Source organism: Pleurodeles waltl, chromosome 3_1 (genome assembly GCF_031143425.1).
Source record: "Pleurodeles waltl isolate 20211129_DDA chromosome 3_1, aPleWal1.hap1.20221129, whole genome shotgun sequence".
In the NCBI taxonomy this organism is placed as follows: domain Eukaryota; kingdom Metazoa; phylum Chordata; class Amphibia; order Caudata; family Salamandridae; genus Pleurodeles; species Pleurodeles waltl.
This window is the reverse complement of record NC_090440.1, coordinates 1,755,718,378-1,755,735,855: the sequence shown is the minus strand read 5'-3', so window position 1 is coordinate 1,755,735,855 and position 17,478 is coordinate 1,755,718,378. Positions and strand designations below refer to the sequence as shown.

Genomic DNA, 17,478 nt, shown 5'->3' with positions numbered 1-17,478 from the left:
GGTGGTCAAGGAGTGGAGAGCTGCTTGGACACTAGTTCAGTGCAGGTGAAGGCTTTGAGTAACCCACAGGACAAAGAAAGAATATATGTTCACCATCTTCATGTATCGTGCACCTTGGAGAGCTCAATATGAAGCCATTTTTCCTGAACCCCTGACGTTCTGCCATTCCCTAATATTTTTGTTTACAGGTCTAGCGTTAATTTAGTAAGCTCAAAATTTTGCAGTCAAGACAGTATAGAGACTCCTCGTGTATAAACATTTGTGGGAGTTTTGGAGGAACCTGCATTGGCTGGCAGTAGAGCAGAGGGTACAGCTCAGAACTAGAGTACCTTCTACCACCTGCGCTCCAAACTATTCTCTTCTCTTAGACACTGTGCACCAACTGTGTGTTTAACACATTAAGAGGAAACATATAGTGATATGTACTGCAAGTTTTGACATATAGTTGAATACTTTTGACATAACCAGTTCTCAAATTTAGAGATATTGCAAATTATTTGATCCTCCATGCCCTAAAAATGTTCCTTTTCTGTTTTAGCTTCCCTGTGATAGCCTTGGTAATTTTTTGTTGGTTCATGCTGATAGTCTTTGCTGCAGAACAGCTTTTAGGTAGTTCAGAATTTTTCTAAATATTATTCTATTTATTTATCTTTTAAATGAGTAGATAACAAAAGTGAATCCTTAATAGGCTAAGACTGTGAGGAACGGGATGGGGGAGTTCGAAGGTGCCCTTGTGCCATGATGACAACCCTCGCACAAGCCCTATGAGACAGCCATGCTAATACCTTAAATCTTGCAAAATATTATGGTGAATCCCAAACTTCAGAGGTGGATGTCATAGCTGTGACAGTGGGGAGGACCCCAATATATTATTTGCTGGTGTTTGCACCAGCTTAGTATGGAAGACAGAGATCTGTGTGGTGCACACTTGTCACCCCATAACCACAATCTGACCGATATCTAGGATAACCTACTCTTGTCACCCGGAAGAGCACTGGCTGATGTGCGCTTCCGGGTGGGGAGCTAGCACGCACTAATAGCTACGAGTGACACATACATTCCAGTAGGCCCTTGTGGCTGATTGCTGACTGTGGCTGGATCATGCTCATTCAGGAATATAGCAATTAGTGAACCAGAAAGAAGGGGACCTGTGAACAGACAGTGTGTTGTATGGCCTTCTTGTATTAGTGTGATCACACTTACCATGGTTTTAATTTTTTAGGATGTGTCTTGACTTATCATCACACTATTCTGAATTAAGCATTGGATGTTTAATGGAGGAACTCACAGATCTTTAAAACATGCCAGTGCATTAGTCACAGGATCCGCTGGAATTCTTACCTGGTCGCAGGTTGAGCCGAATGTTCTTGGGAATTAGTTGAACCACATTGGAAAGTTGGTCATTTCCTATAGTAAAGTGGCTGCTCTGTGGTGACACAATATCTGTTTCGCTGCATCCCCTCTGGCCCAACTGCCGGATGGTGTCACATCTGGCTGAATCTGGCTCCCCTGCTTTTGTGAAATTCTGGGTAATGCAAAATGTAAGAAATGTATGAAAGTAAGAAGACTGATTGAAATATGACATTTATAGGATATATATGTATTTCTGCATCTACTTTTAATAGAGCTTTGACCCTATGATTCAATTCATTGTTGCATGTTACTTATGAAGTTGTCATCAGCACAGGGATCTTATTAGTACTTCAGATTTGTAGCTGCTAAAATTCACGAATCTGGAATTTCTGCTTACTATGTCTTTTTTTTTTTTAAAGGTCTGAAAAACTTCTACAAAAATTGTCAGAATAGTGTATCTTTGACTTTGGTTATAGTGATGTGCCAGAGATTTAGGATGTGCCTTTCCTTGGCCTACTTCTGATGGAACTATAATGGGTTCAGAAAACGTCAAAGTATCAAATTGCCAAGTACTTCTCCTCTAGAGGTCAGAGTCTTCTTTGAGTTCATGTTATAAATATCTGTACATAAACACGGATATATTCTCAAGTAGTTCTCCACAGTAAATGACAACGTATTGGTGACAAACACTCAGGATCTCCTATGCTATCCTTGGCAGCTTTAATACAGTGACAGACAGGGGTGGTGGAACAATTTTTAGAGAGGTGGTGCTGCCACTGAAGCCACTAGGAACATTTTAATTGTGACATGAAAAGAGCAAGTGTAGCAAATATATTCAGCAGGGCAGTGGTGCGGTGCATAGTATATTTCTGGGGTTGCTTTTTGGAAAGCACTGCCACAAACATATAACCAAAGCAGGGTGCAGTAGCACACTGCCATTTACAGACAGCACATTTTCAACTGAAATTACCATGTCCTCAGACGTACAATTGTTTACTGCTAGAAAGCGCACAAGCGATATTGCGTGGAAGTTGAATTTCAGGAAATAAGTCTTGATTTATTTTGACCCTTTTACAATCTTTGTCTACAGAACAATTTAGAATTACAAATAAATGATACTTCAATTGTGCTGCTGATGTACTCTGAAACACTGTACACTTCATTCACAGGTAATTAAATTGTGTGTTGTAAAAATGATATCTTTGGTACCCCTGCAAGATTGCCACACAGTGCACTTCACTAAACCACCTGGCTTTGCATTTAGCAAAAGTAAATAACTGTCTTCATGTTAAATGAAAAACAGCCATCTGCCTGAAGTTATTGCCTGAAATCTGGCCTCACATGTTACCAGATAAAATAACAGTTAAAGGGCATCTTTGGGAAAGGGCATTAAAAGGAAGGAAAATGGTACCTGGCCAGCAATATAGTAGAATGAAGCCCCAGCTACAAATACCTGGGGGGGTTGGCTGCAAGAGAGGCGCTCGCCCAAGCTGCACCTGAATGCTCTGAAACCGTGTCTGGCCTCCCTGGTCACAGCCTTTCAAAAACTGGACAGCAAATTTTGTATGCCAACCAGGAAACCCACTTTCACAGTGATCAAATCAAAACTGATTCCAACGATTTCCTATGGATCAGTGTCCTTCCTGGGCAGCTAAATCATTTTCTCAACAACGCAGAGAAAAACTCATCGCTTAGTATTCAACCTTCCACAACAAACTTCACCTGCGCAAATTAGATTAGAATTCGGGCATCCCTGTGAAGAACTAGCGCAACATGCGGCCCTTCTAAAATATCTGTCCTCTGCTTGAGTGAGACCATCGAATACTCTGATATCGCTCATCTGGAGGGAGATCCAGGAACACACCTAGTCAAATCACTGGGCTAAGGCGAGCCGGAAAGCCTTGAAAACACTGTCTGCGCAGCACCTGTGGGATCCGTCAATATCACACCAGGCTCTCAGTTAGTGGAGGCCCGTCCTTTAGGATGGAGGGGCCACGCCCCCCCACCTTTTGCCCCTCATGAAGAGGGTCTGTCAGGCTGAACAAAGGTCAGCCTGACAGACACTCTCCATGTTCAGGTCAGGCAGCCAGGAGCAGACATGTGCGATTTGCGCAGACTCCGGGCTGCCTGAGCTGAACTTTGCTGGGCTGAGGAGGTCACAGCTCCTAATGGCGTGACCTCCTCGGCTCAGCAAAGGTGCCTCGAGGCCCTCCCCTGAGTGACGAGGAAAGCGTCACCCATTGACTGCGACCTGGGTGCTTCAGGTTTAAGACCTGAAGCGCCCAGAGCGAGTGTCAATCAGTGACACTTCGTCACAGAGTGGGGTGGGGTCAGCAGTCTCACTGACCCCATCCCACTCTGTGACGAGGCTGGGACTGCTGCCTTCCCTCATGAGGGAAGGCAGCAGTCCCAACCCTCGTGGGACCTGGAGGCTGAAGGTAATAGTGTGTGATGTTTTAAATTGAATGTTTGGTGCGCGCGTGCATGTTTGAGTGTTGTTAATGGATGTGCGTGTGTGTGTGAAAGAATGAGTGTGTGCGATCTTTTAAAATGAATGTTTGGTGTGTGCATGTTTGAATGGTATGAGTGTTGTTAAAGGATCTGCGTGCGTGTGTGCGTGCGTGTCTGTGTGTGAAAGAATCAGTGTGTGTGGGTGTGTGTCCCGCCCGCCCCCCTCCCTCCTAAAGCTGCCGGCCGACACTGCTCTCAGTCTAGCAATGAGCAAGCAAGTAAAGAGTCTGTCTTGGAAGCAGGACAAGGAACCCTTTTACAAACGCAGCCATGCATGGCTGTGCATCAACACCTACAAAAATGTAACCCCACAGAGCTATCTGCTGGAAGCCATGAATGGCTATTACAAGACGACATTTTTAGCATAATGGTTCGGACTGTTTCCATCAAAGGGCACAATACCTTCATGGGCTCCGAAGCCAGCTACCCTGGCATGCAGGCTCTGTCACGGGCTGCAGGAATCCTTTATGCATGGGCGTAGGAAGTGTGGGGGACGCAGGGGATGTATCCCCCCCCAGATTTTGGAGGGTGGGGGACATGGGGGACGAAGGTGGGGGGGACAAGGGGACACAATAATTTCCCCTCTCACATCTATTATTCAGAGGGCCATTAGCGCACAAAAGCGCTACTTATAACAGCCCTGTACCGACCATCCTCCAATCTGATGGTAACAAAATGAAGGTGAGTCAGGAGGCCCCCTGCGCCCTCTGCTCTTTTGTTTGTCCTGTTCACACCTGTGAGCATTACGGGTGCTCATAAGAACAAAGGGCACGAGGAGGAGAAGAGTTTTGGATGATTACTGTCTGCATCACCTGCTGCCTTAAAGAGGAACACTGCAGGATGCCTTCAAGAGGAGCTGCAAGACATTGAGCAAGATCTAAAGAGATAACAGAGTCCCACTCAGCCTGACACCTGCAGGCTAGAAAGGAGACTCTGTGAAACACAATGTTTGTATTTGCCTAAGATCACACCAGTTGGTGAAACAGTGAAGTCGAGATTAGGCCCAGATTTTACCTTTTCACACAACAATTTAGCTATTAGAAGGGTATATTTTTCTAACATTTATGTTTAATGTTTTGTTATCTAGGTAATGAAGGGCTTGATTATAGAGTGGCTAACAGGGAGAAGCCATATTTCATTTTGGGCCGTTATGTCTAGCGTTATTATTTATGTTGTTATCGTTACATACTTCAGCATATTGAAGTATATTATCTTTTCTCTATCTTTTCTTCACTGTACTCTGAAACAATCTACCCTATGCCACTGCACCCTACACCACTTTTCTCCACTCTGTGCTACTCTACGCCACTGCAATCTATGCTGTACCACTCTACTCTACACCACTCTACTCTGCAGCACTCTACACTACGCCACTGCAATCTATGCTATTCTACTCTAACCATTGCACAATACACCCCTGCACTCTTCACCACTTTACTCTAATCCAATGCATTCTATGCCACTGCACTCTATGCCAATCTACTCTGCACCACAGCACTCTATTCCACTGCTGTCAATGCCACTGTACTCTGCGCCACAGCACTCTAGGTGACTGCACTCTATGCCACTCTACAATATATCTCTGTACTCTGCGACCCTCTAATCTGCAACATTGCACTCTGCCACTGAACTGCACGCCATCCTACTCTGTCCCACTGCACTCTTTTCTGTGCCACTGCACTCTAATCTACTCTACTCTACACCACTCCACTGTAGGCTCTTCACTCTACTTTGAAATCATCTCCTCTATGCAACTGCAATCTACGCAACTCCACTCTATGCTATGCCAGTCTAATCTACACTGCACCACTCCAATGTACCCTGTGCCACTCCAATCTGCTCTGCACCGCTCTATGCTACTGCACTCTACATCACTATGCTCCACTCTGCAACAATCTACTCTTCACCACTATATTGTACTCTGCAGCAATCTACTCCATGCCACTGCACTCTATGCCACTCTATTCTATTCAGCACCACTGTACTCTAAGCCACTCTTCTCTACTCTGTATCACTCTACATGACTGCACTCTACACCAATGCACTCTATGCCACTCTACTCTACACCAATGCATTCTATGACACTCTACGCTACACAACTGCCCTTTATGACACTCTACTCTGCAACACTGCACTCTGCCACTGAACTATACTCCTCTCTACTCTGCACCACAGCACTCTACTCTGCACCGCTCAACTATATGCCACTCTACTGCACTCTACACCAGTGTACTATATGCCACTGCACTCTATGCCACTCTACTCTGCATCACTTGACTCCACCACTGCACTCTACACCAGTCTACTCTACCTTGCACCACTCCACTCTACCATGCAACGTATCACGCTATGACACAGCACTCTGAACCACTGCAATCTATGCTGTGCCACTCCACTCTGCTCCCCTCTACTTTTCACCACTCTACGCTACTGCACTGTATGCTAAACCAGTGCTGTCTTCATCAATGCACTCTATACCACTTTACTCAAAACCAACGCACTCTATACCACCACACTCTACGCCAATCTACTTTGCACCACTGTACTCTATGCCATTTCACTCTAGACCACCCAACTCCACTCTATGACACTTCACTCTGACATTACACTCTATGATACTAGACTCTGACACTCTATTCTATTAAACTCTAACACTTTCTCAACTCTGTAACTCCCTACACAACTCCCTGTACGCCACTCCATTCCACTTTACTCCACTCTATGCCACTCCACACCACTCTATGCCACTTCAATCTACGATACTCTACTCAACGCCACTGCACAGTCCTCTATGCCACTCCACTATTCAACATTGTACTATGCTCAACAACACTCTACCCAACTTTCTCTATGCTAGTTCATGTTACTTTACTTCACTCTATTCCAGTTCACTCTTATTTATGCCTTTCCACTCTACGACACTCTGCCACTCCACTCTATTACACTGTGACACTACTCCACTCTACTACTACTTTATGGCATTGGCGCTTGATTAGAGATTCAGATCTCCATTGATTGCCTTGTCACTCATATGAGACGTGAGTCAGATTTATCTTCGCCGTTTTGGTTACAAGCACTCTGTAACCCTTTTAACTCAAGCTTAACGAAGGCTTAGGATGATCCTGATACCTGTCTAGGGGATCGAAATATCGTCGGCCAAAGTACCTTGACTTGAATTTGTGATATTGTACATAAGTTGGCATAAGCATAGGTACTATGAGCTAATGACTTCTTGATTCACTATTTGAGTCATTCATGTAAAAGTGGGTGTATAACAGCGTGTAAATCACTATTGTGGATGCTAAACTTGTAGGAAAGTAGCCTCTTCCTAGCTTGGTTACCCCCACATTTGGCCTGTTTGCCAGTGTGTTTGAGTGTGTCTACTGGGATCCTGCTAGTCAGGACCCCAGTAGTTATGCTCTCTCCCTTAAATGATGGTTGTTGCATACTGGTAACCCAGTATTTCACCCAAGATTGGCATACTGGTGCCCCCTTATAAGTCCCTAGTATATGGTACTTAGGTACCCAGGGCATTGGGGTTCCAGGAGATCCCTAGGGGCTGCAGCATTTTTTTTGCCACCCATAGGGAGCCCATGCAATGGCTTCTACGGAACTGCCATTGCAGCCTGCGTGAAAAGGTGCATGCACCGTTTCACTGCCAGTTACACCGCACCAGGTCACTTATAAGTCACCCCTATAGCAGGCCCTCCAGCCCTGAGGACAGGGTGCAGAGTACCTGTGTGTGAGGGCACCCCTGCACTAGCAGAGGTGCCCCCACGACCTCCAGGACCATTTTCCCAGACTTCAGGAGTGTGGGGATGCCATTTTACACATGTACTGGAAATAGGTCACTACCTATTCCCAGCTACATAATGGTAACTCCGAACATAGGTATGTTTGGTATCAAACATGTTGGAATCATACCCCAAGGCTTTTGCAAGCATTGGTTGTATGATTCCATGCACTCTGGGGGCTCCTTAGAGGACCCCCAGTATTGCCATTCCAGCCTTCTGAGGTTTTCCAGGCAGCCCCAGCTGCTGCCACCTCTCAGACAGGTTTCTGCCCTCCTGTTGGTTGAGAAGCTCAAGCCCAGGAAGGCAGAATAAAGGATTTCCTTTGATAGAGGGGTGTTACACCCTCTCCCTTTGGAAATAGGTTTGGAAGGGGTAGCTTCCTTCCCCAGGCCACCTGAAATGCTTTGAAGGGCACATTTGGTGTCATTCTTACATAATCCAGTCTACACCGGTTCAGGTACCCCCAGTCCCTGCTCTGGCACGAAACTGGACCACCACCCCAGGTGTGCTGCTCAGAGCTCCTCCAGAGGGTCCCTGGGTTTTGCCATCTTGGATTCCAAGTTGGCAGCAAACTCTGGGAGCATCTGAGTGGCCAGTGCCAGCAGGTGGTGTCAGAGCCGTCCCCTGATAGGTGCTTACCTGTTTAGCTGACCAATGCCCCTTTCAGGGCTATTTAGGGTCTCTCCTTTGAGAGGTTCTTCAGATTCAGATTGCAAGACTCTGCATCCTTTACTTCACTTTCTCACCTAAGAAACTGCATCTGGACCCTCCAGGAACTCCACAAACTGCAACAACGAAGCAAGGACGACTTCTGCAACATTGTATCTCCAGCTCTTGCCAGCAAATGCAACTGTTTCCCGGTTATGCATCCTCAGAAGACAGCCTGTCTTCAGTCTGCACCAGAAGAATGAACAAATCTCCCTTGGAGTGAAGGAGTCACTCCCCTGCTTCAGCAGGCACCTCTCTGCAACGATGACCATCTGCATGGGTCCCCTCTCCTGACGAGTTGCATGGATCCTGCATCACGGGTGGTGGACTGAAGTGGTCCTGATGGTCCTGACGTCCTACTGTCCAACTTTGGTGGAGGTAAGAGCTTGCCTTCCCACGCAAGACAGTACTCCTGTGCACCACATGTTTTTCAGTTGCCAAGGCTTGTTGGCATCCTTCTATGAAGTTCTTTGTGTACCATGTAGCTTCGGCCCCCAGCACTCCTTCCTGAGATGCACAGCTTCCTGAGTGGTTCTCTGGCGGCGTGGGATCCTTTGTTTTTGTGCTGCGTGGGCCTCCTTTTGCAACTCCTTTGTCCCCATGCTGGGGACTCCTATGTGCGCTGCCTGGTATTCCGTGGGCTCTCTGAGTTGCTGAGAGCCCCCTCTGACTCCTCCTCCTGGGTGGCCATTTTCCGCTAACCATGAGCTTTGCCTGTGCCAAGGCTTGTTGGTGGAATCCAGCGATGCAAACTAGACTGCAATCATCTATCCGGTGTGGGATATCATCTGCACCAACCACGAACCCGCATCCACCTTCTTGGGTGCAGTACTGACTGTTGCTCTTCACCAGTGGTTCTTCTTTTGCACCTTGATTCGGGTTAGCAGGGGCTCCTGTCCTCCCTGGACTCTTCTGTGCTTCTTGGACTTAGTCCCATTCTTCCACAGGTCTTTAGGTCCAGGAATCCACCCTTTGTGTCTTGAAGTATCTTCTGGTTCTTGCATTATCTTCTTTCTCGTGTTCTTGTGTGTTCTAGGAAAGTTACTGTGATTTACTTCTGCTTTCCTGGGCTCTGAGGTGGGTTCTATTACTTACCTTTGGTGTTTTCTAACACTCCCAGCACCCCTGTACACACCACACTTGCCTAGGAGGGAAACCGACATTCGCATTCCACTTTCTTAGTATATGGTTTGTGTTTCCCCTAGGCCCATTTCTAACCATTGTTATTTTCACTAATTGCACTGTTTTCTAACTGTTTTTATTGCTATTGCTGCATACTAGTGTATATAATTGGTGTATTACTTACCTTCTAAGGGAGTATAGTCTCTATGGTATTTTTGGCATTTGTGTCACTAAAATAAAGTACCTTTATTTTTGTAACACTTAGTATTTTCTTTCATGTGTGTGAGTACTGTGTAACTACAGTGGTATTGCATGAGCTTTGCATGTCTCCTAGATAAGCCTTGGCTACAGGTACCCCTAGAGAGCCTGGCGTCTAGACACTGCCTACATGTCACTAATAAGGGATATATGGACATGGTATAAGGTGTAAGTACCATAGGTACCCACTACAAACCAGGCCAGCCTCCCCCATACCACTGTACTATATAGGTTACTTTTTACATTTTTCTTGTAATTGGTGACATTGGGTCATCCAGATAACTTGTGTAATGCCCGAATACCAGTCTTTCTCGATTTCCCCTGTTGATGTTTTCCCACTACATTTGATCTTTTATATTTTGATTGAATAAATGCATAAAACATTCCATTTGCATACTACTTTAATATCATTGTTTATGGGAGTGGTGTTGCATTTTATTCAAGGGACCCCTGTTCCTTTAAAGTTAGTTTACTGCTCCATTCTAGGACACTCTACTTACTCCATGATACTACGCCACACCAGTCGGTGACACATCATTCTCCTTTATGCCATTAACTTTCAGCCATGCTGAATAGTAGTCACACTAGTGTACAGCATGGCTAAAACACATTGGCAAAGGCAATATAACTTGCATAGGCGAGACCTATTGGCTATGCCAATGCTTGTTTATAAGGTATGAACTTTAAGGTGACTTGCAATATCCTTATGTACACAGGGGGTATTTTACCCCATATAATACATGGTCACACCACCAACTTTCCCACAAACCACTTAAAACCCTAGTGCATAGCTTCTGTCATTCCAAGCTATTAAAGTACGGCAGAAGAAAGCAACATTCAATTTTTTTGCTTTAAACAGCTGCATTAATTATGCTCTGTGACCTGATCTGCCTTTTACCTTGGCTACTAGCTCTGGCAGAAGACAATGTAATGTCAGAATTTGACTGTAATAACCCTATCATAGTCATTTTCTGATGTCTTTTCTTTATAATCAGTGAATGTCTTTTCTTTACACGCAGTGACTTGGTGCATCACAAACAGCCGTTTCTAAAGAAATTAGTGACTGTAGTTTATACAGAGATTAGAGAATCCATGTTTATATAGCCTGTAACTCCAAGAGCTTCTGCAGTTGAAATGCTCCTAGTTATGATTGATGTGGAGCTGAGCTTCCCAAGATCACACAAAGGAGCAGAAGTGTTATTAGAACTATGGTTTCCGAGCACAGTTTACAACTGTTGTAACTAATCGCTTTTGATCTCTCCAGTGCGGTTCCAATTGGCATGAGGCGAAGGGCATGATGGGTGTGGGGCGCAAAGAGTATGTTCTTCCTTTTGTCCCTCCTACCTTTATTTGCTTGGTGCATGAAGATGCAAGGTTAATCAACATGTTATTTTCACATTTGAGCTAATTACTTTGTGAATGTAAATAACAATAAAAGATACTTTCAGACTGTGAAAACATGCCTTCCTTTCTCCCTATTTCACTTCCAATATATATATATATATATATATATATATGATTGTGTATATTTATCGGAGCCTGCAGTTCGTAAACAACGAGCGATTTGTATAGGGTTGATTGAAAGTCCCCCAAGGCTGTCCCTGTCCCCCCCAGAAATGTATTGTCTCCTACACCCCTGCCTTTATGCACTTAATATGCATTTGCCCCACGCTGCTAGCCGCATGCAGAAAGCTCCTACAGAGCTTGGGTAACTTTAATGGAGTCAGAACATGCCGCCAAGCGATGTTATTCTGTTTGCAGGGACAAAAACCCCAAGTAACGGCACACCTGACAAACTTTGTCATCTTTGCTGCACAAAAGGACAAGGCAGCTGCACTCTCAACGGGAGGGAGCGCATTCTAAAAATGCATTTCCCCGTGTACTGGCACAGGCTCTTAAAAGCACCAAGGGAGCCTAAATCCAAAAATCTTCCCAGGGAACTGCACCATTTGCAGGATCTTGCACCCCCGTGCTTTGATAATTTTGCTTTTTTTATCTGTAAAGTCAAATCATTTTAGATATTTTAAGTATTTGTATCTTTAGTATTAATGTTTGTCGCTTTTAAAATTGACTTATGTTTTATCACATCATGTAAGGTTTTAAATCATGATTAATACAAATTATAAAATTATAAATAAAAGGCATCTTTATTGCTCATTCACCTTCTGAAATCTAGCATGGTGGACCCTTACTTCCAGCGCCCATGGTAACAGGCGCTGTGGAAAGGTTCAAGGCAGATCACAATGTTTTAACACTAATGTAATCCTATGTACAGAAGTACTTCAGAAAATAGCCATACCGAAATTAATAACATGAAAAATGTGCACCACTAATACTAAATACTAAAGCCAAATGCTATTTTACTTATGATGTTTGTGACCCTGCATTACTTCGGAATGCGATCCCTGTACCCCAAAAAATTAGATCAAAGGCACACATTATACTCAGACATAAAGACATTGTGTAATATGCACATCGTGCCGATGTAGGTGCTCAGCTGTGACAGGGAATGCGAGTGTGATACAGAATTTGACTTAGTTAACCAAGTCTGCATGGCACGTGCACCGGGGACACAGTGAGGTCTTTTCTTGGGGCAGAACAAATGGGTGAATTTGGGGCACAGCAGTGTACCCGTGTGTGCTTATGCATGGCAGGAGGCACAGTGCTCTCGAGATGATGCGCTCTAGCAGCAGGAAGTGTACTATTTCAGCTACAGGAGGATCCTAAGTAGGAGGAGCGAGAGGGGTCCTGAGGCTGATCTAGGGGTTCAGGGACCAGCTATGATCGGACATGTCGCTGCCTAAAGAACGTCAGACTAGCATCAGATACCTTCCAAAGCCTCATGGGCACCATCACTGCACACTGTAGCCTTCCTGTTGCTCGTTGTTATAATGCTGTACCTTAAGCAGCTCTTTATTTGTGCCCCTTGTTGATGATGTTGGGCAAAGAGAAATACAGGAAAACAGTGACAAAGGGAGAACGCAGGAAAGAAAAAGAACCTGCGAAGCTTGGGAAAAGAAGAAGGAATTGTAGGGTGGTGGAAAAATGAGGCATGAGGTGGAATAAAGATGAGACAGCCTTTGTCTTCAGCAATTTTGACATTCCGCAGCTCCTACTTCAAGCCTCTTTACTTTTTTTTTAACATATTATGCACTGACCTAAAACACACACATAACACACACGTATTACTTCATTTTACTTACGAGCTTCTTACACCAGGCACAGCCGGGACCAGACTGGATACATTCCTTGCAGTTGCTTACTTTGAATTTGGGGCATTCCTGGGAAAGAACTTGGATGGAGAATGAAAATAGCTTTTTAAATAATCTGAACTGATTGCAAAGTAAGAAAAAAATGCTTGCGTTTTTGGTGGTTTCTTTCTTCAGAGGTTGGTAGCCATTTGCTTTAAAGTGAAGAGAGAACCATCCCTCACGTCTGATATTGGGCGTTCAGGGTTATGTTCGGCACAGTAACAAACAGGACTGAAGAAGTTTAAACAAACAGCTCTGTGACCACTGCACAGTGTCAAATATGTCGGCTATTGTGGCTTTCAATCAACCAGGAATTTGTAAAGCGCACTACTCACCCGTGAGGGTCTCAAGGCGCTGAGGAGGAGGGGGGAGAAGGCAGGGGGTGCTGCTACTGCTTGAACTGCCAGGTCTTGAGAAGTTTCCTGAACGTAAGGAGGTCTTTGGTCTTGTACTTTGTACTTTTTAGTGTTCTGCAGGCTAAAGTTTCTTGTAGAACCATCTCTGTTACCCTCTTGTCTATCACCAGCTACCCACTGCTTTCCCTCCACACGCTCTTCGGCGCCTCCTCTGTTGCTCTTTCAATCCTCGCAGTCCTTTCAATATACTCTTTTTTCATTTTAAAATTTTTGGATGGCCCGCAGCTGTCATTTGCTGCTGGGCCACTCTGAGTTTCAAAAGTCGCTTTCATGTTAATAAAAATGTTTTTTATTTTATTATTTAACGATTCAAGTGGCTTCAGCCATCTTGCATTGGTAAATAAAGAAAAGTAGTATAGGGCCCCTGCGCCATTTGGAAGGTATGCACATGCATGCTGACTGATGCGCGCACCTACAGAATGACGTGACCACGAGAAGTAGCTATGTCATCATGTTTTTTTATTGATGCTGTCCAGCATTGGCAAAAGGCATTTTGCTTTTTGCAGATGGTGCATTGCATTGGCATAAAACATTGGCAAAGCCAATAAGTCACCAAAGCAAGATTTACTGGCTTTGACAATGCTTGTTTCTAAGGCTGAGTTAGTGGTATCATTAACAGACTTTTCCGTGGACTCAACAGCAGGGGTAATATCACATTTTGCAGGTTGGGTAATTCTTCAGCTGATTCCTATATAAAGTATTTAATGTATTGTTAGAAGACATAAGTAGTATTTTCCATTTAGTGGTTTAAAAGGTGGAGCCCTAAAGGTGTGATTTGCTGCGAGGAATCTCACTTCTGCAGAATAATGTTTTTATAGCAGCAGAAGTGAATGGGGGTCCAACTAGCTGTAGTATATTAAATGAAGGAGTAAGAGACATTAGTAAAAAAAAAACACTGTAGACTGCATTCTGGTATATTTCACACATTCATATCAGTAACATGTGTGTCAATATTAAACATTTCATGATGTCACAAATGATGTCACTGTGCATGTAACAAGAATTGAATTTCTGAAAATTGCATGCAGAAATAAGGTCAAACATAAATAGTCTGTTCAAAATATTGTTTACAAAAATATTGTACCACGAAGCGTAGCTTTACTATTATGAACTCAAATGAATTAGTAGTTTTGTAAATGATATTTAGGACACGACATTTATGCCAAATGACATCTTAAGGTTGATATTCTGATCACATGCCTGAATGTTTTTGTTTTAGACAGAGCAGGTTGCCATCTGCTATTGAAGAAGGTAAAGCCTGTGTGTACCTTAATTGCTACATTTCATGACTTAGGGAACAGAAGCAAAGCATAACGTCACAAGTGATCTGCAGCATCGAACTATAGGAAGCGTTAATGGGGAAATACACCTCCTCAGATTGTAGATGAGTAGGTATCTGCAATTTGAGTTTTCCCATCTCTGCTTTACAACTGGAGGTTCTCACTATGATGTCACTTGGAGCCCTTGTATAGGAAACAACCCCGTTATTTACTGGAAGATGGACTGGCTAGGATGCTGATGCTAACAGCAGCCACCTAGAGGAGGTCTGGCAGACCTAAGACCCATAGCCCTCTAAACTCTGGGGTTAGCAAATACATGGGTCGACCTTCCTTATATGTCCAAACAGTTGGAAAGGCCCAGGGCCAAGTCTCCCCCATGCCTTCCGCCAACTTCGATCTAGGGTGTGAGGGGTGACTGGGCAGTGGCACAACAGGAAACGCAGTGCAAGCAGGCATCCAGAGGTGCTTGATGATCCTGAGAAACTAGGGACCCCATGACAGTTATGTGATCACGGAAAGACCGTGAAGAACAAGACAGGAGAGGAATGAACAATTGGCGAGAGTAATGAACCACTTAAAGAGGGAGGAGAAGAAGCTGACCCAGACTGAGAGTGAGAAACAGGGATCGTACAACCCATCAATGGCAGAACATCAGACAAATACACACATGAACATGGAGGGAGAGGTGGCAGGCTTGATAACTAGCTCTTGTAAAAGATGTACAGGTGTGCGAGACCGGATGCTGGTCCACCTTTATTTGAAGGGGTGATTCTCAGGCGGAATTACGAATGGTGAACATCGCTCCTCTGTGTCATTGTTGTAAGGGGCCAGACTTCCATAAAGTAATGGCAGCCTATACATGTCATAAGAAGTGACTTTGTATGGGGCTCTAAGGGTGTTGAGCTGGAAGGAAGGGGTCCTACTCTATACCTGTGATATTCTTTTCCTATGTAGCCTCATGGGAAATAGCCATTTTTGTTGCTTAAAGAGGTTACAATATTGAGGCGAGCGTCACTGGATAGGCATGCATTGGATAGGTCACAGCCAAAGGTATTACAGCGTGGGGAAGCAGAAGTTTGGGGACCTATACAATTATGGGGCATATTTACAAGAAACTAGCGCATCAGTGCTGATACGCCAGTTTTCTTTCCTCGCCCCTGCCCCACCTAACAACACCATGAGTGCACTGTATTTACAATACAATACAGTGCACCATGGCAGTCGTTAGGACAATAACATCAGAATTTTTTAGGCTACTGTGGCGCTTTGCTGCACTAGCCTCAAAATGTTGACCCTAGTGAAGCAAAGTGCAAGGAGGCCCATAGGTTTCTATGGGTGCGTCATTTTAATACCTGTTTTGAGCAGGCGTTAAAATGACGCCAAAAATGGTGCAGTGAAACCTTGCAGATTTCACTGCACTATTTTTGCAGGCCTCCTGGTGCCAGAACACCCCCTTGCATACATTATGCCTGGCTCAGGCATAATGTGGGCCAAGGGGGTGCAAAGTGGTGCAATGAGAGCATTGTACCACTTTGTAAATATAGCGCAGCAAAAAAGCCTTCCTAACGCAACATTAGCGTAAAACAAATTGATGGTAATGTGACGCAGAAAGGAAGTAGGGGCTTGCAAATATGCCCCTTAGTCTTATTTAACCTGTTATAAAACCAGGGCTACAAGTCCCACAATTCTGGGACTGGAGTAACTAGTCATGCATGGACTTGGGAAACTTGGCAGCTATGTAATCCATATCAGTAACACATTACATATAGACAAATATACATTTGCTTACAAACCATGCATATAAGTATCTTGTACAGTATATCACACATACTAAACAGATAAAAGTACTATCATTTTGAAAAAGAGAATTTTAGTTGTAATCTTGTCCACTGACTTCCGCACAATAAATATATCTGTCAGATGACAAATCACTCATAGCTGTTTGTAACAATTAGTGTCTCTCTCAGCAGCCACATGTTGTTTGAGGAGGATTAATTCGTCTAAAAGACACTTGGGTACATTTTAGCAGGCTAAGAATGAACAAGGTGTACTCACCTGGGTTTAATGGAAAAAGTGCAACCAAGACAAGCCCAAAAGCCAAAAGATTCCTCATTTCCTGCAAGATGAAAATACAGACTTCAATCAAAGTGGTTTCTTTGTATTGAATCGTGTAGTTTGGCAGTGAAAAGAACACAATTTCTGAGTCAAATCAAGAAAATTGTTAAATGCATGACTGAAATATATGTGATTTTTACTAAAAGATTAGTGGGGGTGCATAGATCCACTGGGGCTGGTAAGTGAGCCGTAAGGAATACAGGCAATTTTAAATAAAGCTCTTAGCAGTTTCCTAACCAGAATACCAAAACCCTATCGATGTTGATGTTGTTGTGTCTTTTTTTGTAACAGGATACCACGGGAAAAGAGAAGCAAAGTGCATCTTCCCTTTTTTAGGACAAGCGTGCAAGCGCTTTGACCTGTTGTAAGAATTGTGGCCTTTTAACCACACCCACCTCACACCAATCACTTTCATTTGTTCGTGGGCTTGCCTTTAAAAAAATCACTTGACATTGGTAAATGCTTCATGATTGTCCCCTCTTGGGGAAGTTTGGTTACCGCCTTGATCACCGACCTTGCTACAGGGATAATTGCACCATTGCTGATATACTTCAGCGTGGGCAAACTACTTTTATCTTGTGTCTGCGTTCTGTGGCTGCCATGGCACTCACAGCTCTCAGAGCGCGAACTCGATTGGCAGTATAATTTTTACATTATATGCACTCTGATC

At 44.1% G+C, this 17,478-nt stretch overlaps 1 protein-coding gene across 5 annotated transcripts in view; it reads right to left on the bottom strand.

Moving 5' to 3' along the window:
- Positions 1-17,478, bottom strand: part of ITGB2 (integrin subunit beta 2) — a 487,597-nt gene that overhangs the window by 183,383 nt on the left and 286,736 nt on the right. For 4 of the 5 annotated variants that reach the window (XM_069225707.1, XM_069225705.1, XM_069225706.1 and 1 more), the window contains 3 exons: positions 16,749-16,809; positions 12,950-13,038; positions 1,342-1,525 (listed from right to left, as the gene is read on the bottom strand). In XM_069225707.1, coding sequence (XP_069081808.1) covers positions 1,342-1,525; positions 12,950-13,038; positions 16,749-16,806 — 331 coding nt within the window. In that variant the 5' untranslated portion in view covers positions 16,807-16,809. The remainder of the gene's footprint in view (positions 1-1,341; positions 1,526-12,949; positions 13,039-16,748; positions 16,810-17,478) is intronic. The other variant, XM_069225709.1, reaches the window with a different exon arrangement.